This window comes from Ahaetulla prasina, chromosome 2 (genome assembly GCF_028640845.1).
Source record: "Ahaetulla prasina isolate Xishuangbanna chromosome 2, ASM2864084v1, whole genome shotgun sequence".
NCBI lineage: Eukaryota > Metazoa > Chordata > Lepidosauria > Squamata > Colubridae > Ahaetulla > Ahaetulla prasina.
This window is the reverse complement of record NC_080540.1, coordinates 80,255,663-80,281,073: the sequence shown is the minus strand read 5'-3', so window position 1 is coordinate 80,281,073 and position 25,411 is coordinate 80,255,663. Positions and strand designations below refer to the sequence as shown.

Genomic DNA, 25,411 nt, shown 5'->3' with positions numbered 1-25,411 from the left:
GGGTCTGCTACCGGGAAGAGAGGGACGCGCGCGCACCCAGTCGCGTTCTCCGGGATGCGGTCCGCGGCTCTTTTCCCTCCGACGCACCGGTAGCCCCTCCCCTTTAAGGGAACGGGGCGGGGCTACGCTTGCTGCAGAAACCTGCCCTTTAAGAGCGCCCCGTTTCCTTTCGCTGCTGCTCCTGCAGCTGGTGCTGAAAGCCAGCTCCCAATCGCCGCCGCTACTGCCGCCGGAGGAGTCCGGGCCTCGCTTTGCCATGGTGTCCTGGATCATCTCCCGGCTGGTGGTGTAAGAGCGCGAGGGCGGCTGGGCGGGAGGCCCTCTCTGTGCTGTTGCCAGGCAACGGGATGAAGATGGGGACCGGGGGCTCGCGCGCGGTCGGGCAGGGCTGCCCTCCTTAGGGCTTTAAGCGCGCGCGCCGCGGCCCCCCCTCCCCTTTCGCTCTCCCCCCGGGGCAGCTTGCAGGTGGGGGGAGGGGGGAGGCCAGCGCTTCTCGCCCTGAACCTGGCGGCGGAGAAACCAGACGGGGCGTTGCCTGATGTCCGGGGCTCCCTCGTCCCCTTGGGGAGGAAAAACTGCCGCGAAATAGACGGTCGGGTGAGCCAGCCTGACGGGCCTGGGCGACGGGGAAGGGAACTGTGGATGCAGCAGGTGGGAGAGGAAAACTGGACGTCGCTCAGCGCCTCGTTGCTCGGCCTGCTCGGTGGAGGTGGGGTGAGGGAAACTGGACGTCGCTCAGGTTTGCGGCAGTCTGACACCCACCCCGACTAACTGGAACCTCACTCTCTCTTCCTTCTTTTCCCCGCCCCCCGTTTTTATTCGTTTTTATTTTCAAAACTCTGGTTGCAGCCTGGTTTTTGGCACCCTGTACCCGGCCTATTCTTCTTACAAAGCTGTGAAGACGAAAAATGTGAAAGAATATGTAAGTGCAAGGCAGCCATCATATTTATTTTAAGGGCTAATCTTTCTCTGGGATCATTCATGGTTTACCTCCTGTTCGGAAAATGACCAGGTTTTGTGAATGGGCAAGAAACTGAGATGTCACTTTTTGCATTCTTGTCAATACGTTTTTTTAAAAAAAGGATTTTATTTATTGGATGTGAACATACTGTGGGATAGAACTAACATGCTTGTTCTGCTCTTAAGCATTTTCCCCATATAATGACTACACACGCACACACACACACACACACACACACACACACACACACACACAGGATAAGTTGATGATGTCATCATATGCTTCTTCAGCTAATCACTTCTTGCTTTTAAAGTTGTAAAAGTTAAAGCTAGTATAAACTACTAGCTATTCCAAAGCATCATGGTACATTTTCTTTGGAATAGCTACCATCTTGCAGTCTTCAGCCAATTTAAATATTCTATTTTGCACATTAAAACAATGACTATGTCACTAACTTATTTGCACAAAGCATGGGAGGCTAAAAGTGCTTTGTTATGCCCCTGGTGAAAACACAATGCTCAGTTTTGTTGCCAATTTTAGTGGCTCTTTTTATTGTAGCACTGGAGTACTGGAGGGTTGTCACAAGTACTTGGCATTGGGTGTGTCACCTGACAATTATTATGAAATTAAGAAACAGAAATTGATTTTAAATGAAGGTTTCTTAATTGGACTGTAAAGTATAGTATTGAACATCCCTAGACTGCTTTTAGCCATTCATGAAAATGTTAATAGACTGGGTTTTTTGCTATATGAAAGTTAAAGCAAAAGAATATGTGTCAGGAATAATGAGAAATAGGTAAAGAATTGGAAAAGGAAGAAGTAGGAAAGATTGAAATTAGTCTCAAAGCTAGTGCTGCTTTTTTACATATATGCTTCTTATTTTGTTGTTCCATGCTTTGCTATACAAAATGAGGTATATACTTACTTTATAGGAGCATTATTATTTATTTATTTATTGAACTTGCATGTCCTCAAACTCTTAATGACTGGGTAGCGTATAAATCTCTACTTAATACATTGGAACTTTCACAAAAGTTCATTGTAGAAAAAAGTAACCAATTGGTTGCATTTGAAAATCTGGGCTAAAAGTCTTCCTAGAGCAGCTTTTGACAGCAAATTGCAAAATATTTCCACCTTCATATTATTAGCTTTCATAAACAGCACATATGAAATTATTGTTGGCCTAGCATGGATTATACTATTTATGTGATCCACAAATGTTAGTTACTTTCAATATATCATGCTTTTTCTGAGAACTAAATGGTGGAGGTAACAAAATGGGACTTATCAGAGCGTATGTCTTTGCACATTTGTTCTTTGTGATACCCATGCTTCCAATTTTTAAGGTCATGCTTGTTCTGAGAGGAAACTAGAAACTAGAATATTATTCTTATAAAGTGAATGTTTATGCCAGTTTTGATTATGTGATATTTACATTATTTAGCTGTCCTAAATTTGTTTTTCATCAAGATAACTCAAAAAAGCTTTTGCCCTTTTAAAATAAATGAACACTAAAGACATCTGTCAAATACACTAGCAAGATATGTCATTCAATGTATTTTGACCTTTTTATTCAAACAATTAATATGACTCTCAAGATTTTCTTTCTTCCAAAGATTGTTCCACCAAGGAAATGCTGAAAAAGCCTTTGTCATGGTATTCTAAAGCCTTAGTTACTTACTTAGAATAGGCCTACTATTCAAACTTTTTAATGATTAATGTCTCTCTTTTTTTTTGTCCCAAGAGTCACAAAATGGGATTGTGGCAATATTATCATCATGGAGGGCTAAAATGTGTGCCCATTGTCTAGAACTGTAAATTGCTGAAGCCTCTTTATTTTGGCCAAACTCGTCCCCAAAACCTTTTAAAGCTATGAATTCCCTGTTTAATATTACTGGTACCAAACCAGAGTTGTTCTGAAGCCAACACAGATGAGTATTTCAAAGCTGCATATAATAGTAAGTTATGGATTGCTCATATGTTCCGTAAAAAAAAATTGAAACATCCTATGGGGGCAATATATGGAGAAAGAAAGATAGTTCTAAATATTCTGGACCAAATCAAGGCTTCCAATCTTTTTAGGCCAGGGACCCATTTGACATTATGAAACCCTGTCAGGAGTGACAATGGCTGTCATGGAAAACTTACCCATTTCTAAAACCACTATTAATATAAGCTGGCACAAAACACCGATTTACCAGAAGCAAACTGGTGGAGAGGTTTTCTGCCATTCTTTCTGGGCTACAAAGCTCTGCTTTCATCCCTAGGTTATTGCATTTTTTCTAGGTTTGCAAAGAAATTGTTACTGCAATCATCCACTATTTTTATTTTCTAAAAACACATATACTTTAGGTCTTTGCAGTATCTAAGGGCATTTTTGGAGATAAATAAGATCCTGTAGACTGGTGCTTTGTTTGCAATATATTAAAGAGGAGAAGGAGAAGGAGAAGAAGGAGAAGGAGAGACTTCTTCAGGAGTATGATGCAGTTGATATTCAAGGCATGCGACCTATAATTCTAGAAGTGGCAACAGCCATCAAAGCTAGTAGCTATTAATATAGCCCATCTTCCATGAATTTGTCCAATCCCCTTTTAAAACTTCTTTACATGTGTATAGACATTTTTAAACTTCTATACACTTCTATACTTCTATAAACATTTTTGTCCCATCTCAACCATTTAAAGAGCTGGTCAGAGAAATTACAATAATTTAAAATCTTGATTGTGTATTAAAATACTATAGTAAAATGTATTAATTAATTAGTCAGGAAACTCAGGTGAGAGGTTGGGTGTATCACCAGCTTATTGATCGCAGTTTGTTAAGCATTTCTTTAAAACCTGTCTCAGTAGGATGTGGGGGTAGGATAGGTGTTGTAATAGAAGATGTAACAGAAAGAACCTTAAGGAATCTGACAGCATATTTTCCTTTAGGGCAGCCCAGTAATTTACCCAAACTAAGGTAAAATAATAATGGAACTTATGTAAAGTATGGCACCTAGGCTTCTGCTACTTAGTGTATGTTATAATAATAATGATAATAATATCAGAGTTGGAAGGGACCTTGGAGGTCTTCTAGTTCAACCCCCTGCCCAGACAGGAAACCCTACACTATTTCAGACAAATGGCTATCCAACATTTTCTTTAAAATTTCCAGTGTTGGAGCATTTACAACTGTTGCCTGTGTTGCCTGTCCTGAAAAGCTATCTGTAATGATTATATTTATTTATTTAAAACATGTATACAGCCGTCCACCTTATAACAAGCTCTGGACAGCTCTGAGTCAAAAATTATCTTTACCATCTTGGAGAAGTCTTAAGTGGACAATAAAAAACTTATGAAAATTGTACAATAGAAAACTTACAAAACTTACTAAGTATGAACTGGCAGTGGAAAAAGGCAAATTCCATACTAAGAAATGATTGGAATAAGATTGAAAATAAAACAATTATCTGTGTTTTTCTATAATAAAATCATTATTCCCTGCCAAGAATGTGACCGTTGTAAATGCTTTTGGTTGCTCTTAAAAATACAAAAACTAAATACGGATAGCTATGTCAGTGACCATTATCTATAAATGGCCTTCAATATCAGTTGTCCAGTTTTCAGGCTAGATTATCAGATTTATGTCTCTGATCCTGACTTAAAAGGATCAGAGTTTGAAATGCACTCCTGCCACTAGAATCTAAATTAGGCATGAAAATCTGTGGATTATCCAGAATGATAACACAAAGCTATACCTAAATTGCTATAGATTAGGAATACCAACAACTTTTCAGCATCATCTGACTAACCTCTTATTTATTAATGAAAAATATTTTCTACCAAAAATTGTGTATTTCTTATAAAATATGTATATTTTATAAATATAAAAATATATAATATTTAGATATTTTATACCCCAAATCTTAGGAAATTGTGTATCAGAAACTAAAAAGTTCATTTAATTGCAGTTTGCTTCTGATCACTTGCAGTAGAAACAAATTACCACTGTCCACAATCCATATGATAAAATATGAACCCATGCCAAACACAGCATTAAATAACCTTCCCCAAACCATGGCTGCTGTTAAAGCCACTCCTTATGAATTAAGTACTGGCAGGTAAAAAGAGCAAAAAGCACTGTAACCTACATGAAATAATCTGATCGATTTGGGAAAGTTTGTAGCTGACAGTTAGAAACCAAGCTGAAAGAACAGAAATTTATGTGGAGATGATGGAAGAGTAGGAATTGTTGATTGAGAAGTGGAAGGAGATGGTGGACGTTCCTTAATTGGGAGGCTTTGGTGCAATACTCATGCTTTTATCACTTCTCTTTTGGATTACTGTTGTTTATTATACATATTGCTTCTCTTGTAATTCATAGAAGCTACACCATCCAGAGTGTAGCAACTCAAATAGAGACTGGCTCATTTCAGTTTGTTGTATACCCCTAATATGGGATTCTACCGGTTGCCAGATACAGTTCATTCTGGTGGACATTACTTTTATATATTAATAACAGAGGGTCCCCAAAATAGCCTTCTGTGAATGGATTCTGCCTGTCTGATGTGTTTTCCTAGGGAAGATGGCCGGAGGGACTCCAAGGACAAGCGTGGCCCTTGGTGACCTCCTTTCTTGGTAATAGTGCAGCTCCAGAGATGAAAAAATGAGCTTGCTCTTTCAGAGGGCCTTTGGGAATGGTGTGGAAATTGCTCCTGAAAGTGTGGTACTAGACAGTGCATTGACAGTTATGGTATTATTGAAAATTATGATAGTGCTTATTTACTTTCATCTTATTATAACTTGGTTATTGTTTTACATTTACTCTGTAATACTTTAGAGATGAAAGTAAGCAATTCAAAGTCAGTTTACATTTGAAGCCACATGTAAGATCAAAACTCAGTCACTACTGAGCTTTGAAAGCCTGCCTGAATAAAATTGTTTTCACAGCTTTACAAAATGCCAGTTGTAATGTATTACTGTAAGTTTTGGCGGGAGTTTTAGGCGGGAAGTATCTCGCTTCTGATTGGATGCAGCCTCTGGCTGAAGTGTATATAAGGAGAGGTTTTTCTCCAGAGTTTTGCTGGGTCACACTATATTAAAGAGCTGTTGTCACTAACCTGGTCTCCTGCCTCGTCAATACCCAAACTTAACATTGGCGACGAAGGTGGGATCTTGAGGCAGAGCACCAGAACAGAGCTGAACTCACTACGAGAATCAAACCCAGCAAGGTGATAGCGAATGCAGCGATGACCGGCTACACGCCACCCACTCCGTTTGACCCTGCCCAGGAGACATGGGGAATATATATGACCCGCTTCGAAAGTTTCCTGGAGGCAAACGAGCTACAGGAGTCTCCGACAACCGCAAACGGGCTTACTTCATAAGCCACTGTGGGTCCGCAGTCATCGCCGTCAGAAGCCCTAGCGGAGCCAACACCGCCACACTCCGATCGTGGCAGACCCTTCAGACCCTCCTGAAGAATCACTACGCACCAGCCCCGCCCAAATACGCTCGACGGCACGAGTTTGGGGAGCGAGGCAACAAGAAGGCGAGTCTATCAGCGACTACATGGCAGCCCTGAGACAAGCCTCCAAGCATTGCGAGTACCGCGATCTGGACGAAGAGCTGCTGGAACAACTTATACGGGGGTCAGAGACATCCGTTTGAGGAGACGGTTGCTAGCCAAGAGCAACCTGACATTGGCAAACGCCTGGACGAAGCCAGAGCCCATGAGATGTCCAACCATGCAGCAGACACCTTACAAAGCGACTCACGCCGATGGCGGGCGCAAAGCCGAGCACAGTCCACCACGAAGAAACCTATCGTGAGTCAACCAGCGAAGAGGAGGAAGAAGTCCACTACACCGAAAATCGACAAGGAAGACCCGGAGGAATGCGGAAGTTGCGGGGCGACATCAGCGCCAAAGATGTAAGTTCAGGGACGCCATTTGCCGGCGGTGTGAAAGGAAGGGCACCTGGCTCAAGTCTGCCGAGCACCCCAACCTTCCCGCCGAAAATTCAAATCGCCAATCAGAGCGGCTCTGAGTCAGAGATGCAAACCCCACATTCCCGCCGAATTTCAAACCAGCCAATCAGAGCGAGATCGCGAGGCGACCCGCGATTGGCCAGGAAAGAAAGAGCTAAGTCAAACCGAATGACTGTTACCATAGACCACGCAGCTACCCGCATCAAGAAAAGATCTTCACAAACCCGACAATTGAAGGCGTACCGTGCCGACTGGAAGTAGACACAGGATCAGCTATCACAATCATGTCCTGGGACACTTTTGTGAAAGCCTTGCCGACATCGCAAAGCGCAAGCTACAGAAACAACGGCCCGGGTGCAGGATTACCAGGGCAACCGCATCCCTGTTCGAGGGACAACGACCGTCCGAGGTCAAGTACGGGACATACGAAAAGACCCTGCCCATCACGTTAGTCGAGGGAACCTTGCCAAGCTTGCTGGGGCTAGACTGGTTCCGGCGTTGGGAATGGGGTGACTGGCGTCCACCGAGCGGATGCAACCTGCAAACGCCCTAATGGAGGAATTCGCAGACGATTCGAGGACCGTTTAGGCAAGTACAAGGGGACCCCTATCTCCTTCAATTTAGACCCCCAAATAGCTCCCATTAGGTTAAAGGCAAGGAGGGTTCCTTTTGCACTCAAACCTAAAATCGACAAAGAGTTAGATAAATTAGTCAGCCAGGGGATACTAGTGCCAGTTGACCATGCCAAATGGGAGACGCCAATCGTCACCCCTATAAAACCAGACGGGTCCATAAGAATTTGCGCTGATTACAAGGCTACCTTGAACAAAGCATTGCAAAAGAGCGCCTACCCAGTTCCAGTAGTGCAACACTTATTGCACTCACTAGGGCACGGACAAGTTTTCGCCAAATTAGACTTGGCACAAGCGTACCAACAGCTACCCGTAGATGCTAGCACAGCTGAAGCCCAGACCATTGTAACGCACCGGGGTGCCTTTAAGTGCACCCGCTTACAGTTCGGGGTGAGTGTGGCCCCGGGGCTATTCCAAAATTTGATGGAGCGGCTCCTACAAGGGTTACCGGGAGTCGTACCCTATTTCGATGATGTGTTGGTATCAGGGGAAGATTTAAGAGAACTGGGGAAGCGGTTAAGGAAAGTTTTGGCAATTTTTAGGGCGGCAGGATTAAAAGTCAAAGCAAGCAAGTGTCAGATAGGGGTCGAATCTGTTGAATTTTTGGGCTATAGAATAGACAAAAAAGGGATTCACCCCACTGAGAGCAAAGTCAAGGCGATAAAGAGAGCCCCAGCACCCAAAAACAAGACAGAACTCCAGGCTTTCCTGGGTCTGGTAAACTTTTACGCCGTGTTTTTAAAAGACAAGGCAACCGTTGCTGAACCGCTGCATAAGTTGCTTGGAAAAAACACTGCTTGGTCGTGGGGGAAGTCAGAGAATAGGGCATTTGAGGCAGTAAAAAGTTTGCTATCAAGCGATAGCCTGTTAATACAATACAACAACAGACTGCCGTTAGTATTGGTTTGTGATGCGTCCCCCTATGGAGTAGGAGCTGTACTTAGCCACAGACTCCCAAACGGCACTGAAGCCCCTATAGCGTTCTATTCACGAACGATGTCCCCGGCTGAGAGGAATTACAGCCAGCTAGATAGGGAGGCTCTGGCAATAGTGTCAGGGTGAAAAATTTCACGAATACGTTTTGGGAGAGACTTTGAAATTATCACTGACCACAGACCGCTATTGGGATTACTGGCTGGCGACCGCCCAACGCCAGTGGCACTATCACCCGGCTGACCAGATGGACTATTTTTCTGGCCGCCTACTCTTACAAACTGCAGCATCGACCTGGAAAAGAGCTGGGGCATGCGGACGCATTGAGCAGATGCCCATTGCCCGGGGAAATCGAGGACCCTACTCCGGGCACCCCCGTTCTACTAATTGACTCTTGGGACTCTGGCCCAGTCACATCGCAGGAAGTGGCTCGGGCCTCCTACCGGGACGTTGTTTTAAGAACTGTAATCGGTTGGGTTCAAAGGGGATGGCCCGCTGCGCCGGGCGAGCGTTTTAGAGAGTTTGTAAAGAAAAGAGGGGAATTGTCTGTGCAAGGGGGGTGCCTGCTCTGGGGGGATAGGGTGGTAGTTCCAGAGAAGCTGAGAAAAAAAGTCCTGGAACTACTGCATGAGGGTCACCCAGGAATTGTAAGGATGAAGGGGCTAGCCAGGAGCTATGTCTGGTGGCCCCTAATGGACAGGGAAATCGGTGACAGGGTTGGCCGATGCCAGGTATGTCAGGAATCCAGATCACTACCACCTACGGCCCCAGTCTTGGGGTGGGAGAAACCCCAAGGCCCTTGGTCCCGCATACACATTGATTTTGCCGGCCCCTTCCACGGCCAAACATTTCTAATTGTGGTGGATGCATTCTCCAAATGGCTGGAGATCATCCTTATGAAATCCACAACCGCGGGAGCTGTCATTTCAGCACTAAAGCACCTTTTCGCCACACACGCGCTACCGGACACCTCGTGTCCGATAACGCCCACAGTTCACCGCAGCATTATTTGAAGGGTACCTGGCTGAAGAGGGCACCCGACATGCCCTCCCGGCGCCGTTCCACCCTGCGTCGAACGGCCTTGCTGAACGATTTGTTCGGAGTGCGAAAGTAGCACTATCACGAAGCGCCCGGCGATTGGCAGGCACACATCGACGCATTCTAACCGTCCAACACAGGACCCCTGTGTGGCCACCGGCCGCAGCCCAGCCGAGCTATTAATGGGCGGAAGCTACGGTGCCCACTAGACCGGCTACACCGAACTACGACAGGACGGGTTCAAAACAAAACCAGATAGAATCCGGGAATTAAACATAGGAGACTCAGTGTGGGCACATAATTACAGCGACGGCCCAAGCTGGAAGAGGGGATAGTCATAGACAAACGGGCCCCAAATCTTATCTAGTGGAAATAGACGATGGCAGAATCTGAGGCGCCACATAGATCAATTAAGAAACAGATTGAGCGATAAGGCAGAATTAGGCGAGACCAGCCCTGACTATGATTTAATTAACCCCACAGCTGACTGGAGCCGAGAACAAACAGAAAGCGAGAACCAAACAGAGACTTATCTGAGTCAGGCGAGGTCCAGCGACACCTCCGGTCCCTCTAGAGGACAGCAGGTCCGATTCAGCAAATAATCCAGGGCCGGATGGCCGGGAGGAGGAGCTCAGAGGAACGAAAAGCCCCTCCGGCAAGCTCGACTCAACTCCAGAAAGTGAATTGCGCAGGTCCGGGAGAGTCAGGAGACGCCCCACGTACCTGCGGGACTACGTAGAGAAGTAATATGTAAATATTGGCAAAGTGCCTTCTGGGAGGGAAGGAGTGTAATGTATTACTGTAAGTTTTGGCGGGAGTTTTAGGCGGGAAGTATCTCGCTTCTGATTGGATGCAGCCTCTGGCTGAAGTGTATATAAGGAGAGGTTTTTCTCCAGAGTTTTGCTGGGTCACACTATATTAAAGAGCTGTTGTCACTAACCTGGTCTCCTGCCTCGTCAATACCCAAACTTAACACCAGTAACTTTGTCTGAATTCAGAAGTAGCCAGGCCTAGCCTGAATACTACTTGGATGAGAGCCTACCAGGGAATTAAAAGACTATAGGCTAGACTGGAAAGTTGAAAAACATCCTGGAATAAAAGCAATGGTAAGCTTTTCACAGTTGCCATGAAAATGCTGTGATGTAGTCACAAGGAGTGACTACATCAATTGGAAGGAGGCTTTATCTTTTTATAGTAAGAACAGGCATTTGCAAGTCTGAATCAGCTGTTCAAAAAATATTTTCAATAGATTCCTTGTGGTTTATTTGATTGGAGACAAAAAAGCTCTCTAATTAATTAGGAAAGAAAATTATGTTGTAGCTTAGAATGGAGATGGATAAAGGGGGATATAGATTAATGTTTGGACATGGCAGTGTTGAGAATTCTTCTTTTTCTTTGTAATATTAGAACACATTTTCATAAGAAAGAAAAAACATTCTCCTGGATCAGACCAGGCCCATCTTAGGTCTGCACTGTGTTTCTCACAGCTGCCAACTAGATTCTACTGGAATGTTTGCAACTAGGAGACAGGCAAATATTCCTCTCTTGCACTTTTTCCAGCTCTGTTATAGCCTGTATTGAATAAACTGTATACAATATTCTAAATCAGACATGGAATTATATAAGAGCATTACAATACTGGCATTTTTATTTTTAGTTCTTCAGAATTTGCATATCACGTACACTGACTCAGCACAGTATCTTCACTGAGTTATCCAGTATGATCCCAGTATTTTTTTTCTCCTAGCTGGTTACAGACAGGCCAGATTCTGTCAGTGTAGATGTGAAGATAGGATTTTTTTGCTCAAGCATGTATCTGTTTACATATATTTAAACTGAGTCACCTTAATAATTTGCTTGACCACATACCCAGGTTATAGAGATCCTGCTGGAAACCTTCAGAATCACTTTTGGATTTTGTTTTCCTTAAGAGTTCAATAACTGCAATTTTATTAAGTTAAATATAGAAAGATTCAGTGATGGTCCAAAGATATAACAGTCACACATTTAAATGTCTATGGAGAGTTTCAGTCATCCAGGTCATGGTTGTCCCAAAGGTGCTTTTTCAAAAGGCAACCTTCCAAGAAGGTCCCACACCCATTTGCACTAATCAGATGACCTTGAGGTCACAGATAAACCCCAAAGTGCCTCAATGAGTCTCAGAAAGAGTACTAACAGCCAGATGACTGCAAGGAATATAAATCCTTCAATTCGCTACCATTTATTTAGAACTGAAGAACCTTCTTGGATGAAAAGCAAAACATCTTCAATCAAAAACAAAGAAAGTCCAGTTGCCTTTTGAGAAAGCACCTTTGCGACAGTCACACATTTAGATGGTTGTGAAGAGATCTAGACAGATTATTGGTATTTGTTTAGTACTGCTATCAATAATTACTAGCCTTGATACAGTATATTCCTCCAGAATTTAAAAAAAGAATAACCTGCTTTATTCTGTACATTGAGAAAGGAATTTTTAGCCAGCCCAAGGAAAGCAGGCTGTAGTCTAATTTTCAGGATATGAAGGACTTCTGTGTCATTATGCTGAACCAGACAGTCACATAGCTCAGGGGTCTCCAACCTTGACAGCTTTTAAGACTTGTGGACTTCAACTCCCAGAGTATCTCAGCTAGCAAAGCTGGCTTAGGAATTCTGGGAGTTGAAGTCCACAAGTTTTAAAAGTTGCCAAGGTTGGAGACCCCTACCATAGCCTGATACTGCTGGGCTCTGCTTATGCTCTAACATTCATTCTTATTTAATAAACAGCAGGGGGAGCTAGCATCTGCCCAGGATTGTAAAAAGCTTGGGGTAATGGAAATATTCCATTGGCAGAAAAATTCCATGGATTTCTTTTGATGAAATTTATTCTGCTTCCAATGTTACCTCTCATTAAACAAGCTATTAGACAGCAAATATATCAGTTATATACTGCATTGCCAGGCATCAATGTTTGAAGCAAATAAAATATGAGGGAATTAAAGGGAGAAAGAAAAAGCAAGAATAGGTATGACAAATTGCTTACAGATAGGCATGACAAACTTTGCTTACCCAAGCATCACTTTTATAAAGTGATGTTTGTGTAAATATTTGTTTTTATATTTGAGAAAAAATTGTTCAGAATGTTTGGTACTCATAAATCAAGTACGTGTTTTAAGGTAAGGCCTAATGTTTAGCATACTTTTAATGCAATGGTTGCCTTGCAGGTTAAATGGATGATGTATTGGATTGTGTTTGCCTTCTTCACCACAGCAGAAACACTCACAGACATCATTCTGTCTTGGTAAGTTCTTTACCATTGGTAGGAACTACTTGATGCTGTAATAAAGTATTCTATTTTCTCATTCTTGACTGCTTTGAATGTTTTTTCTAAAGTTTATTTTATTTAAAATTTTTGCCAGAAATATTCATTTGCTGTATCATCTATGATATATCTCATAAATTGAAAGTTTGAAGTTGGTAATAATATATTATTCTTTCTTCCAATAGTAATTTTTAAACATTTGGATTCTGGTTCTGAATAAAATGGTTTTTCTGGTACTATTTCAAATCATCAGTATCTTCTGCTTTGTGATTTATCAAGGGATTTGTTCTCTGAAAACACATTGACAAAAGAGTTGTTACTCCAATCCTACAGTAATAGTTCTGTTTAATACATCTTACTGGCAACTTGTTAAAAAAATATGAATCACTGGGATATGTATTGGGATGAGAATGCTGGGTGATTTTGAGGCAAGAATTGGTCATGTAAATCCACACAGTGATGATAATTTATTGCTATCTGAAAAAATACTAAGTGGTATAATCGTTGGTGTTTAATTCTATGCTTGCTCTGTTGGAGTATTTATTAAAATTAAAAATTAATCTAAAATGAGATTTCAAAAAAGCATTCTTGAAAAGAATGAGAACCAGTTTAATATAGTGGTTAAGAAGCTGATCTATAAACCAGGAGACTGAGTTCTAGGCCTCCCTTAGCTCTGAAAGCTCACTGAGTGACTTGGGGCTGGTCACCCTCTCTCTGTCCTACCCACCTCACAGGGTTGTTGTTATAGGGAAAATAGAAGGCAGCTGCCTTTGTGGTATTGATTCTATTCTATCTATAGTTCATTTTTTCTCCCTTTGCTTATTCATCTGTACTATTCTGGACTGTCAACCTTTGTCTGACTCTAACCTGAGCTTGATTCTAGCTTTTCCATTTCTCTCAGGTTTCCCTTTTATTTCGAGTTGAAAATCGCATTTGTGATCTGGCTGCTCTCTCCTTATACCAAGGGATCCAGCGTCCTGTACAGGAAGTTTGTTCACCCAACGCTCTCCAATAAGGAGAAGGTACTGCAACTTGCCCAATTATCAGACATGAAAATTGAGTCATTTCAAATGTGGTTGGGTTGCAGAAAAAAAAAACACTTGAAATTAGTCATGCCCTTGTTTATTCATGCTGAATGCATGGCAGCTAGAGCTGAGCTTAAATAACCTTTCAAAATTGCCTAGCAAATATTTGGACAGAGCCTATTCAAAAATATTTCAAGGACAGGATTCCTATTTAATGATGAAAATAGCATCAACCCAGAAAAGAAAAGACTTGATGGGAAGAATTCCCTCCTGATTTATTAGTCAAAGTAATGGGCATGAGGGAGATTGTAGGCTATTGGAAAAATTATTGTACAATGAAATGTACTTCATATACATTCCTCCTCCTCCTTGTCACTAAATAAGTGCAAGAATGCCAAATGCCATTCCTGTTAAAAGAATTTCTAAAACAATTTTTTAATCACAGTTGAATGAGACTTGATAGAAAAATAGTAAGATAATTTCTCTGCCAATATAAATGGCAGGTAGAGTTAGCCTGGGATTAGAGTACCTGAGGGACCATCTTCTCCCAGTGGTTCTACCTGTCCAATTAAGTCTGGCAGGTTGGACATACTATGGGTCCCATTAGCCAAGGAATATCGAACTGGTGAAGATTAGGAGACATGCCTTCTCTGCCATAATCCCTACTCTCTGGAACATTTTCCTTTCACCCTTGAGGATGACCCCAAGCCCATTGGCCTTTTATAAGGCCTTTGTGCTTGGGTCTGAGGCCCTGAGTGTGTAAAGTTCCCTTTTCCCTGGCTATATTAACATCTATGACAACAATTTTCCTTTGCTACCATGTATATTTAATTTTGTACTATATTGTAACATTTGTTTGATGATTGTTCACCACCATGAGTCCCTTCTTTGAGAGGGGAGGTTATAAAAATTGAATGAATGAGTGAATGAGTGAATGAAAGAAAGAAATACCAGTTGTCCCACTGAGCAAGAGTAAATTTGCAATCTGATTAGAATATGCTGACTCTTATTTGAGTAATCATGATTGGGATTTCACAGCCACTTTTAATGATACAAGTGGCTGTACAAGTTGCTTTACTGTGTGTACATGCCAGGACCTTCTATCCCTTTCCTAGTATAGCTTCGCATATCCCTCTGACAAGTCATATTTGAAGACTATTTGTTAGGAGAAATATTTCATGTGATTTAGAAACCTCCAACCAAAAGGAAATCCACAAACCAACAACTTTATCAATATGTGTGCAAATATAGTTCCCATTCTTTCATAGGATAACCAGGATCTTGCCAAAATGTTCCACATTTGCTTCATTAATTGATTTTTTTTCTTGGATATCAATTTCATGCAAAATATGTGGCAATTAATGGAGAATGTAATTCTAGCACATGATAGAAGTACAGAATTATCAATTCGGTGTATGTCTGTGAAAAATAAAAGAGGGATGGTAGTCAATAGATGACAGAAAATTCTTGTGAAAGTTCCTGTGTCTCCTTTTTAAAGTAACTCATGCTACCTCTTGCTAAAAAGTAAGAAGAGCTATGCAGTTTTTCATCCTCCAGAGCAATAACATTCACTGGAATATTAAACTTCTTTTCTTTAATCAGCATCAGATTAAAGTTGCTGCTAACTTTAAGCTGATCCTAATTTTTAAAGCTCCAATATGTTGTGTCATCTATTTTATCATAACTTCTTAGAATTTTGGGCTTTGGGTAGCAAATGAGTTACTTTCTACAGTATCATAATAAAAGAAATTAGGTTTTTATGGAGAAAATGATTGCATAAAAGAATAATGTTTACAACTTAGTTAAATAAATTATTATCATCGTAGGGGGAATAGTAATGCACTAAACTACAGACTATATCCTCTAGCTGCCTAGCAACTTTAAATTTTATGAAATACATTTATATTTTCTTGATTATTTTGTTAATTTTTTGTTGTTGGTAGGGATGCAAAAAAGACCCCTTTTCCAAGCTAAAGGTTGGTCATACTGCCTGAAAGCTACAATTTGTATTTTTTTGTACTTGAATATAAATGAACATTATGCTGTTTTATATCAGCTGTAAAAGATCTATATATATTTAAATTGTCATGCTTCATTGTGAAATACCCAGAATTGCCAATTAGGAAATAATTAAGCCCTTCCTTCTGAATATATTTGATGTAGATCATATCAAATGCATTGAGAAGGAAGAGACTAATTATTCCATTTAAGATTCTATTTAAGATTCTGTTCTACATAAGGTGAAAGTATTATAACAGACACCAGCACTAGCTGGTTTCTCTCAGAGCGTAACGAGTTTACGAAGCAAGTTAATTTTGGTTAGAGTACACAAATCTGTACTTTTTAATCATGTGTATTTATATTTAGTTCAATGAAACATCTCCAGTGTAAATTAATATCTCAAACTATTACCTTTCTGTACTGCATAATATTCATTGTTGGCCCTTATAGTTTTTGCTGTTCAGGGTGTGAAGTCAGTAGAGAATCCTGGTTTTGTAATGGTTTTTTTAATTTTTTTAACTGTATGAACTTTTATTGATTGTTTGATTTGTGAATTTTACATACTTGCTTTCCTTTGGAAATTCAAGAAGTCTGGGTCTCCAACACCAGACCTCATTGGCCCTAATGACCACTAGAAGTCACTAGGTAGATAGCAAATATTAAAAGTTCATGTTCTGGTGAGATTAGCATCAATAATACCATTTCAGTTGGTGTTGATCAGGAGTAAAAAAAAATGCTCGTCTGTGCGGGATGCTAAAATGTTTGGTACTTTCTCAACTCCTATGAAACATCTACAGGTACATGAAACTTCTGGGTGAGATCATCCATCACCATGGGGTGAGGTACACCCAGTTATACATTTCTGCCCCTGGTGAGCTACTGTTTATCTACACTCAGTGCCTAAAGGCTTTGGGCACAACAGGTTTCAGCGGAACCCTGGCAAGACTGAGTGGCTTTGGATTTTAGAGCCTTCTTTTATTTGGGGATTTAGCAACATTCATGCTCCAAGCCTAATAGACCCAGTATGCAGCTTGAGGGTTCTTCCGGACTTACAGCTCCTACTCAAAGTATAGGTGGGAGTCATGGCTAAAAGGGTCTTTGCACAAGTGGCATGCCAGTTATACTCATTTCTGGATTTTGGAGGCTCTACTCATGCCCTACCCACCTCTCAAATGGACTACTATAATATGCTCTACATGGGGCTGTCCTTGAAGAGCATCCAAAGGCTTCAGCTGGAGCAAAATGCAGCAGCACAGGCAGTTATACATGTGAGATCTGCTCACATGGCACCTCTGCCACCTAGCCTGCTTTGATTGGCAGTTTGCTTTCAGGCTAAATTCAAGGTGTTGATTATAACTTTTAAAAACCCTTACATGGCATGGAATCAGGATATTTGAGGGACTGCCTCTCCCAGGTTACACCTACCTTTTCCAATTCCATCAGGCCCAGGGGTGTGTTGCAGGTCCCTTTGGCCAGAGAATGTGAAATAGGTAACTATGCAAATGTGATTAAATAAATAAATAAATTACTCTCTACAGACTGGCATCAAGAATGTATTTGACAAAACCTTTTAGATCACCACAATGGTGCTATACAAAACATTCAGTGGCTCCATTTGAAATACCAAATTAATTGTCTGTCTACCTTTCTATCTCACATTTCTACACCACCCATCTCTGCTAAGTGACTGTATGCAGCTTACAATAAAACCACATCTTTTCCCAAATATTTCTAGAATGTGAGCTTTAATTAAAAAATGGAGATCTGAAAGAACATTTCCAGGATAAAATTTTATTTTCACTGGTAAAATATTGGCAAGTGTGATCTTTTTAAAGTTATAAATATTGATTATTAACTCTACTACAATATATGTAACATTTATAGTATTTGTATGAGTTAAATTGGCTTGGTGTTAATATCAGATTTGTATATTGAAGATATTTCAATTTTATCTCAACGTGATCTATTGTTATCTCTATCTCTTTGCCTGCCTGCCTACCTACCTATTATTTATCCATCCATCCTTTTCTGTAGACTATGCCTAATGTGGTTTAATGCATATCAAAATCACAAAGAGATAATTAAAAATTAATGTAAATTAATAATAATGAGTTGAAGTCCAGAACTGAGTGTCTGCAAACCAAAGTGAAGGAACTGGGATCCAGCATATGTCTCTCACTGCAAGAAAATAGTATGGCAGTGATTTTCATGGGTTCCAACTAGGGGTGCAATGCGAATTCCCCGAACTGGTAGTAAAAAATGCTACTGGTTCATCAAACCAGTAGTAAAAAAATGTAAAAAAAAAAGTTCTGACAATCAGCTGAGTGACATGTGATCGTCGGAACTTTTTTTAAAACTTTTAAAGCATTTTTTTGCTACCGGTTTGGGTGAATAGGTAGTAAAAAAATGCTTTAAAAAAGTAAAAAAAGGCTTGGACGATCATGTGGCATAGCTGTATTATCCAAGCCTTTTTTTTTACTTTTTTGAAGCAATTTTTACAACTGGTTTGGGCGAAGAGGTAATAAAAAAATGCTTTAAAAAAGTTTTTTAGAAAAGGTTCTGACAATCGCGCAGCACAGCTGTGATTATCCGAGCCTGTTTTTTTTCTTTTTAAAAGCATTTTTACTACCTATTCTCCCGAACTGGTAGTAAAAAATGCTTTACGTTCCGAACCCTCTTTTTGGTGTGATCTGTGCATGTGTGCATGCTTGGCACGCAGCGCACATGCCCGGCCAGCAAACCGGTTCAGATTTCACCAGTGGTTCCAACACTCCCATCCCCTGGTCGCTGGTAGAATCACATACCATGTTCTATCATCTATACAATATCCCAGCCATCTAGAGCAAATTGGAGCAGGAGGCAGAACAGATTTTGGGGTTGTGAATAAATAGAAATCAACCTTTCTTTTTATTTCAGACCAATCAGGTCATATAAAATAATGTAAATGAAATGTTTCGGCAGTTCAGAAGAGGAAAGGAAATAAAGCAGAAATAATACAGAAATAAGGATGTGTTTAATATAAAGCTGCAGAAAAGCATTTTATAATTAAACTCAGTGAAATTTACTCTCAGTCATACCTCACATATCCTTCCTTCTAGGTTTCCCATTTCGATCCTATATCAGAACTAGGGAAAAGGGAAAAAAACCAGACTCTACAGGAAAGTGTTCTGTTTCTGAAGATCTGATGAGATAGTTGTATTTTTAATTTCTGTTTAGGGAGTAAATGATGAATGCAGCACAATATCCTGTGGATTTATAATACAATGTCATATATTTATATGAGATGATGAAAAGACATTGTGCATAGTGTTACATGTATTTATAATACCTTGCAATTTGAAGAGAATCAGAAAATATCTTGAGTCTGTTGTCAGTTAGTACATGTCTAGGAGTTCAGGTTATTCACAATGGCACAACTCTGTAGGTACCGTATGAAGTATATAGCCGTACCTCACCATATTTGGTCACTGACTTCAGGCACTTTTCTCCCAGCCTGCTTCACTACTAATGAGAGAGAGAGAGATTAAGTAAATTAATCTGAGTAGTAGAGCACAAGTAGTTGTTCTCCTTATCCGAATACTCTTTTTGAAATTAAAAATGGGCTTTTAAAATTTATATGCTTTGTAAGAGAATTGGCTTTCATATAAAAAATGACATCCAAGATATGTCTAACTTGGCTTTTAGTTTTATAGAGTTAAATTAATTTGAAGCGCTCATGTAAATTCATCATTAAAATCATTGAAGTGTCAATAGTGAATTCCAGTGCCCACACAGTTTATTAAATCTTTACTAAGAATGATCAAATATCTGAAAAACAGCCATGAAACACCAACCACCTAAAACAGTAGATAATAAACTATTAGAATACATACTGGGTACTTATCAGGGACTTTATCAAATTGATAATCTAAAATAAAAATAAGCCAAGCTTCTTTGGTATATCAGTTGATATCTTTTTATCTTGTGCTAATAGATTTGCTTGTAATCAGATATGATGATCCCTGTTCAGAATATCAGTGAGCGATATGAGATATTTTGTGGTCCTGCTGAATTTTGGTATGCATTGACAAACTATATTATTATATAGGAAACTATATAAAATTATATATCGTTATACAGGAAACGACGTCGTTAATTGGTATGGAATATATAACATTTTTCTTATATTCTCCAAATACCTTTTCTTATCCTGTGATATATATTATCTAGAGATAATTTGTAGCCCATTCTGATCAGGAAATATTTACTAATATGGTTGAGAATTAATTTTATTATTGATAGAAGGTGATTCATTAGGACAAATCGGAAGATTTGCCTTCTATTTCAGTGCTGAAGCATAAAGCTCTAGTGCACTCTACAAGGCTTAGAATCCTGTATGTATGCAGCTTATGCTAGAATTGTATAGATAAATAATGTTAATTACTAAATGTAGCCTTACTTCACTTAAATCCTAGGAAATAGATGAATATATTAGCCAGGCCCGTGACAAGAGTTATGAAACTATGATGCGTGTTGGCAAGCGAGGATTAAATCTGGCAGCAAATGCAGCAGTTACTGCAGCTGCAAAGGTAACTCCTTATATCTTTATTTAATATCTGCCTTGTTCCCTTTTGCTTGGTAATTTTGGTGTTTCCCTTCACTGCATTAATTTTCTTACTGTCGATTAGCTACATGCCATTTGGTTTGTTTCTTCATGTTAGAGAAAAGACAGTCATTTCATTTTCTATCCAAATTGTGTCATTGATGTTCCATTTTCTTGCCTTTGTATTTAGTTTTTCATCAAATGTTCTTTCAATGTTCCCCTTAATATGCATTTTGATGTAGTACATGTGGATAATTGTAACTAGAAGTTGTGTTTTAAAGGGCCAGGGGGTTTTGTCTGAAAAACTTCGGAGTTTCAGCATGCAAGACTTGACTTTGATTCGAGATGATGACACAATGCATTTGCAAAGCCCTGAGTCACACATGCATACGTCTTCTAAGGGCCATCTTGAAACTATTGATGATTCAGGTTAGTGAAGTCAGTCTCTATTAAATTCATTGATTTACATGTCTGATCAAACTAAGCACTAAAGGCGGTTTATAATTTAAAGCAACAAATGGACACACAAAAGATAACTCAACGTACAACAAATGATAATAGATAAATAAAAATCTGTACCTGTTATAGAAATGAATTGGCAAGAGATTTATTTTTACATGTTAATGCTTTATAAATGACTTTATATTGTTCTATGAATGCAAATATAAGAGCCTTTGTATAAAGGTTTTAAGAGTCTGTCTTAAAGGAGAAGATAATCTACCTCTTGCATTTTCTTGGAAAAAAGAAAATATTATCTTCTGCATCAAGGGCACCTGTTCACCTGTATTTTTAAACTTCATCCTCCTCAGCTGCTTGTAAAAGACAGCAGGATATGAAACAGGAGCTTTTTTCTCCTTGCACACAGTGACCATAGCATGTATTCTTGCAGTCTGTCCATCCAGATCTTTATCTAACCATTGAACCTTATTTGGAAAGGGGATTTGGTAGAAACAGGAGAATTTGATTACATAGCTGTATGAACGGGCTTTTCATATCCTAAATGTAACTATTCATTTAAGTATACTATAAAACAGAGGTGGGTTTTCAGCAGGTTCTGACCAGTTCTGGAGAATCGGTAGCGGAAATTTTGAGTAGTTCGGAGAACCGGTAATAAAAGTTCTAACTGGCCCCGCCCCCCATCTATTCTCTGCCTCCCAAGTCCCAGCTGATTGGGAGGAAATGGGGATTTTGCAGTAACCTCCCCCTGGAGTGAGGAGGGATTTTACAGTATCCTTCCCCTGCCATGCTCACCAAGCCATACCCACAGAACCAGTAGTAAAAAATTTTGAAACCCACCACCACTGCTATAAAAAAGTAGAGAAAAAGAAAGGCTGCCTAGAGTGGAGGGAATAGATGGGCTGTGAAGCTACTGCAGCTCTTTTGTTATAAAGGAGTGGAATTTCAGTTATGGGATTCAGAAATACATTTAATTTCATATTTCCCATGACCTTGAGTTCAATTGCTGGTATATAAATATACTCTTTTTTTCCCCTTGTCTCTATATCTTGAGTATCTTTTTTACCTTTATGAAGCAGTCCCACTATTGTTTTTCTCTTTAGGTGCATCTTTTTACTCTTCATCTGAGGACATGGCTATGACTCAGAGACATAATGGAACACAATCTGATTCTAGAACTGAACCATCTGATGATGATACAGGAGACAAAGTTCCCAAACGAACCCAGAGCCTTAAAGCTCCTAAGAAAACAATAAAGACTGAGGTGAGATGGCCTGCAGTTGTATGGATTCCCTATGTGTACATTGCAGCTTCTTAAATAATAAAGGGCGGAAGTACTTGAATCATATAATGGCACAAACATACATGCTTCAGCATGATACACTTTCCTTTTTTTCTTCACCACTAAGGTTTTAACACAGTGTCTGCCTTTCCCAATAAATCAGCCTTCATTTTTGTTTTACATTATTTTTCCACTCAGGCAAAATTTAAATAAATGAAAGCGCCCTGATAAAAAAACATTCCTGTCTAGATATGGGTGTTAACCATTTCCTTATAAATAGTAACATGTGGCATGATTTGACTTGATACCATTACGTATATTGTAATTTCATCACTGTCTGGAGAGCAACCTCTTCCTTGAAAATTCTCATCTGAATACAATCAGAACTGAAAATATACATTTTTCAATTGGGGGTCAATATCTTGGGTGCAGAAGCACCATTCTCTTTAGGGTATCTAACTAACAATACTAGTTCTTCTATAGGGGATGGGCTAACTTAACCAATCAGGGATAAAACTTTATTCATCTTCTGTCTTTTTAGACATAATTAATTTGTTTTCAGGAAAGAAACAGAAATTAAATTCAATTAGTGTGTTTAAGGAACTGAACAGCTAAAATTGCTTACCCAGTATTCAGTCTGATTATTAAAATTTACCAGAGAAGGAAGAGAAGGAATAGAACAGAATTACTCAAATCTCCATGCCACTTGAAGGGACAGTTTAAAGAATTAAAATGGAAACAATTCTCCTCCCTTTGCTTAAATGAGACAATTACAGCATTTAGTGTTGAAAGGTTACCTCCATAGAAATAAGGGAGTGATGGCAATAGCTCCAGTTAGTGATTATTGTGTCTTCTTCTAATTTTAAAATCAAAATCAGAACCGATAAGCATCTTGTTCTTCATCCATGCCTTCTGTCTCCATATTTAATTGTTTAAACTCTTAACCTTTGAAAGCAGTTCTGTTACCTGAACTGAAGGGGTGATTGGAAGGAAAGGTTCCTATTCCTTTTTCTTAAATCCTTGCCTTTTCATCCTAAAATTGCTTAAACTGATTGCTTATTAAATTTCTGTCTCACCTTCCCAATAAAAACCTTTCTAATAAAAACTGTATTACTGTAATATTGACAATAATAAAATAAGTATACCATTTTACCTCTGTTTTATTGAAATATATTACTGCTGTTATATAACTTCCAGAGATCCCAATCACTAGTTCAGTTGTTAGAGTACTACTACTAGTAAAACAGAGGATTTAAGAATCTGCATTTTTAGCAATGTTGCTCAGTTTTTGAAGCTGTTAGCTCAGTGGCAAATTAAACAAAACCGTTTTTCAAAATATCTTTTTTGCAACTAATGTAATGTTGTACCTCTCTTGCTTGCTCTACAGCCTCCACAGAAGGCAGTGAAAGCCCGTCCCAAGAAGAAAGCTACAGGCTCCACTGCTGTTGGCGAATCAGCCTAAGGACAATCCAACTGAAAATCTTCTGCCACTGTGAGGGACACTCTCCAAGGAATGGGAGCTGAGATCATGTACATAACAGCTACTGCTTTGTAGAGCTCATTCCCAGGCGAGATGGTGATTGAAATTCGGCACACAGATCAGAGGATGGCCATCCTCAGGAATTATATACTCTTCATCTTTGTGATGGAAAATGCTAATCTGTCTGTATATAGCCTGTTGTTTTGGGATTCCCTCTCCATGTGTAACCCTAGTAGAGAAACTCTTTGCTGGAATACCTCTTTAATTAGGGTTAGAACCACTTTTGGCAGAGAGGCTGGTAAAAAAAAATTGGTGCAATTTGAAATTCTAATTTGCATGGAGAGCTCCTGGTAGCTCTTCACTTGCTGTCATGATTTAGCTGCTATGGGGAATTGTTGGGAAGTGCCTGAAGCAAGGTGACTGGTACTGAAAACTATCGTTTCAAAATTGTCTCAGCAAAAGAAAGAAGGAGAAGTGATAGTTTGCTGTAAACACAACATCTTCGCTGTCCGTGAAGTGGGTTTTAGCAAAGAATTTCTTGGCGGGGTGGGGGGGATGGGCGGGCTTCAGTGACTTGAGGAAAAGACTAATAGTGATGAGAATGAAAGTGGCTGGCTTTGCTACCAGTATCTGGTCTTTCTATGCAGAAGCCTCTTTTGCTTGGGTAAAAATTATTGTGACTTTGCTTATGTTAAGTATTGGAAAGGGGAAATGTTTTTTAAAAGTAGAGGAAAGATGACAAAACTAAGTGAATCGTGGTTGGAGGAGGACATATGGGAATGCCTGAGCCTAGATCACTCTCTCCAAAGAGTTAGAATCCTGAATAATTACAATCATAAGTATCAAACCTTTGGACCCCTTCTTCAGAGTTGCCTTGATATTTTAAGTTTTATAGATTGGTCTGTTTTCTGTAAGAATTATTTCAAAGAAGTGGTTGCGTGAAAGAAGTTGGTCGATAGTAAGCTGAATGGTACATAAGTTTCTGCTGGCTTTTGTTTGCAGTCAGATTATAAATTGAAGTTAATCAGCACATCCAGGGAAGCTGGCCAAAAATAATAACCCTTTTTGGAGTTTTTCTGAGTGGCATTTTGTAATAAGTGGTAGGGACATTTCCACTTATTCTAAATGTAAACAATTGATGCGACTACTCAGCTCTCAGGAATTACTACTTTCTACCATCCAGATCTTCCATTGTTCTCTACTTGTGCTATTTACTTGGTAGAGACAGTACTGTTTGGTGTTAGATGACCACAAGAATTCAGATTTTATATAGAATGATGATATTATCTAATTGGTAATGAAACATCTGCAAGAAAGCAACCAAGCTCAGAGAGAGACAACAGAATTACAATAAAATCAATGAAAGTAATCCTTAAAATGTACCATTTCACAAACTTTAAAATAAATACAATAATCTAAAATTATGAAGTTAGGAAGCTTAGATAAATACTAGTGACTCTGGTTTTTACTAGGTTAGCTCCATTTTATGAATACCATGGACATCAAGGCCACCAGTCTTTAAAGATGAAGCAAATCTTTGCCTATTGGGTTTATTCACAACATCTTAGGTGGCAGTACCAACTTTTAGATATGCAACATAACACTTCAATGTGTTGTTTGAAAACTTTTTTCCTAGCATAGGCTACTGAATTTACTAATTTTTAAAGACGTTTGTTCAAATTAATCTATACTGAGTTCAGTGGGACTTGCGTCCCAGTAAGCATACTTTCCAAAGTTGCCTCTTTCAACTCTCTTGT

The 25,411-nt window shown here is 39.6% G+C and overlaps 1 protein-coding gene across 1 annotated transcript; it reads left to right on the top strand.

Moving 5' to 3' along the window:
• The first annotated feature begins 164 nt into the window (after positions 1-164).
• Positions 165-25,320, top strand: REEP2 (receptor accessory protein 2). Its single transcript, XM_058169762.1, has 8 exons — positions 165-288; positions 850-922; positions 12,731-12,807; positions 13,730-13,850; positions 20,309-20,422; positions 20,718-20,865; positions 21,996-22,156; positions 23,562-25,320. Exons 1-8 carry the CDS (start codon positions 257-259, stop codon positions 23,634-23,636), a joined length of 801 nt encoding a protein of 266 aa, XP_058025745.1. The 5' UTR covers positions 165-256; the 3' UTR covers positions 23,637-25,320.
• Positions 25,321-25,411: the final 91 nt, after the last annotated feature.

Excerpts from the sequence above, each read along its gene's own strand:
- REEP2 (XM_058169762.1), top strand. The coding sequence starts at position 257 with ATGGTGTCCTGGATCATCTCCCGGCTGGTGGT. Across the intron at positions 13,851-20,308 it reads CGCTCTCCAATAAGGAGAAG|GAAATAGATGAATATATTAG; the intron begins GTACTGCAACTT and ends CTTAAATCCTAG. Across the intron at positions 22,157-23,561 it reads AGAAAACAATAAAGACTGAG|CCTCCACAGAAGGCAGTGAA; the intron begins GTGAGATGGCCT and ends CTTGCTCTACAG.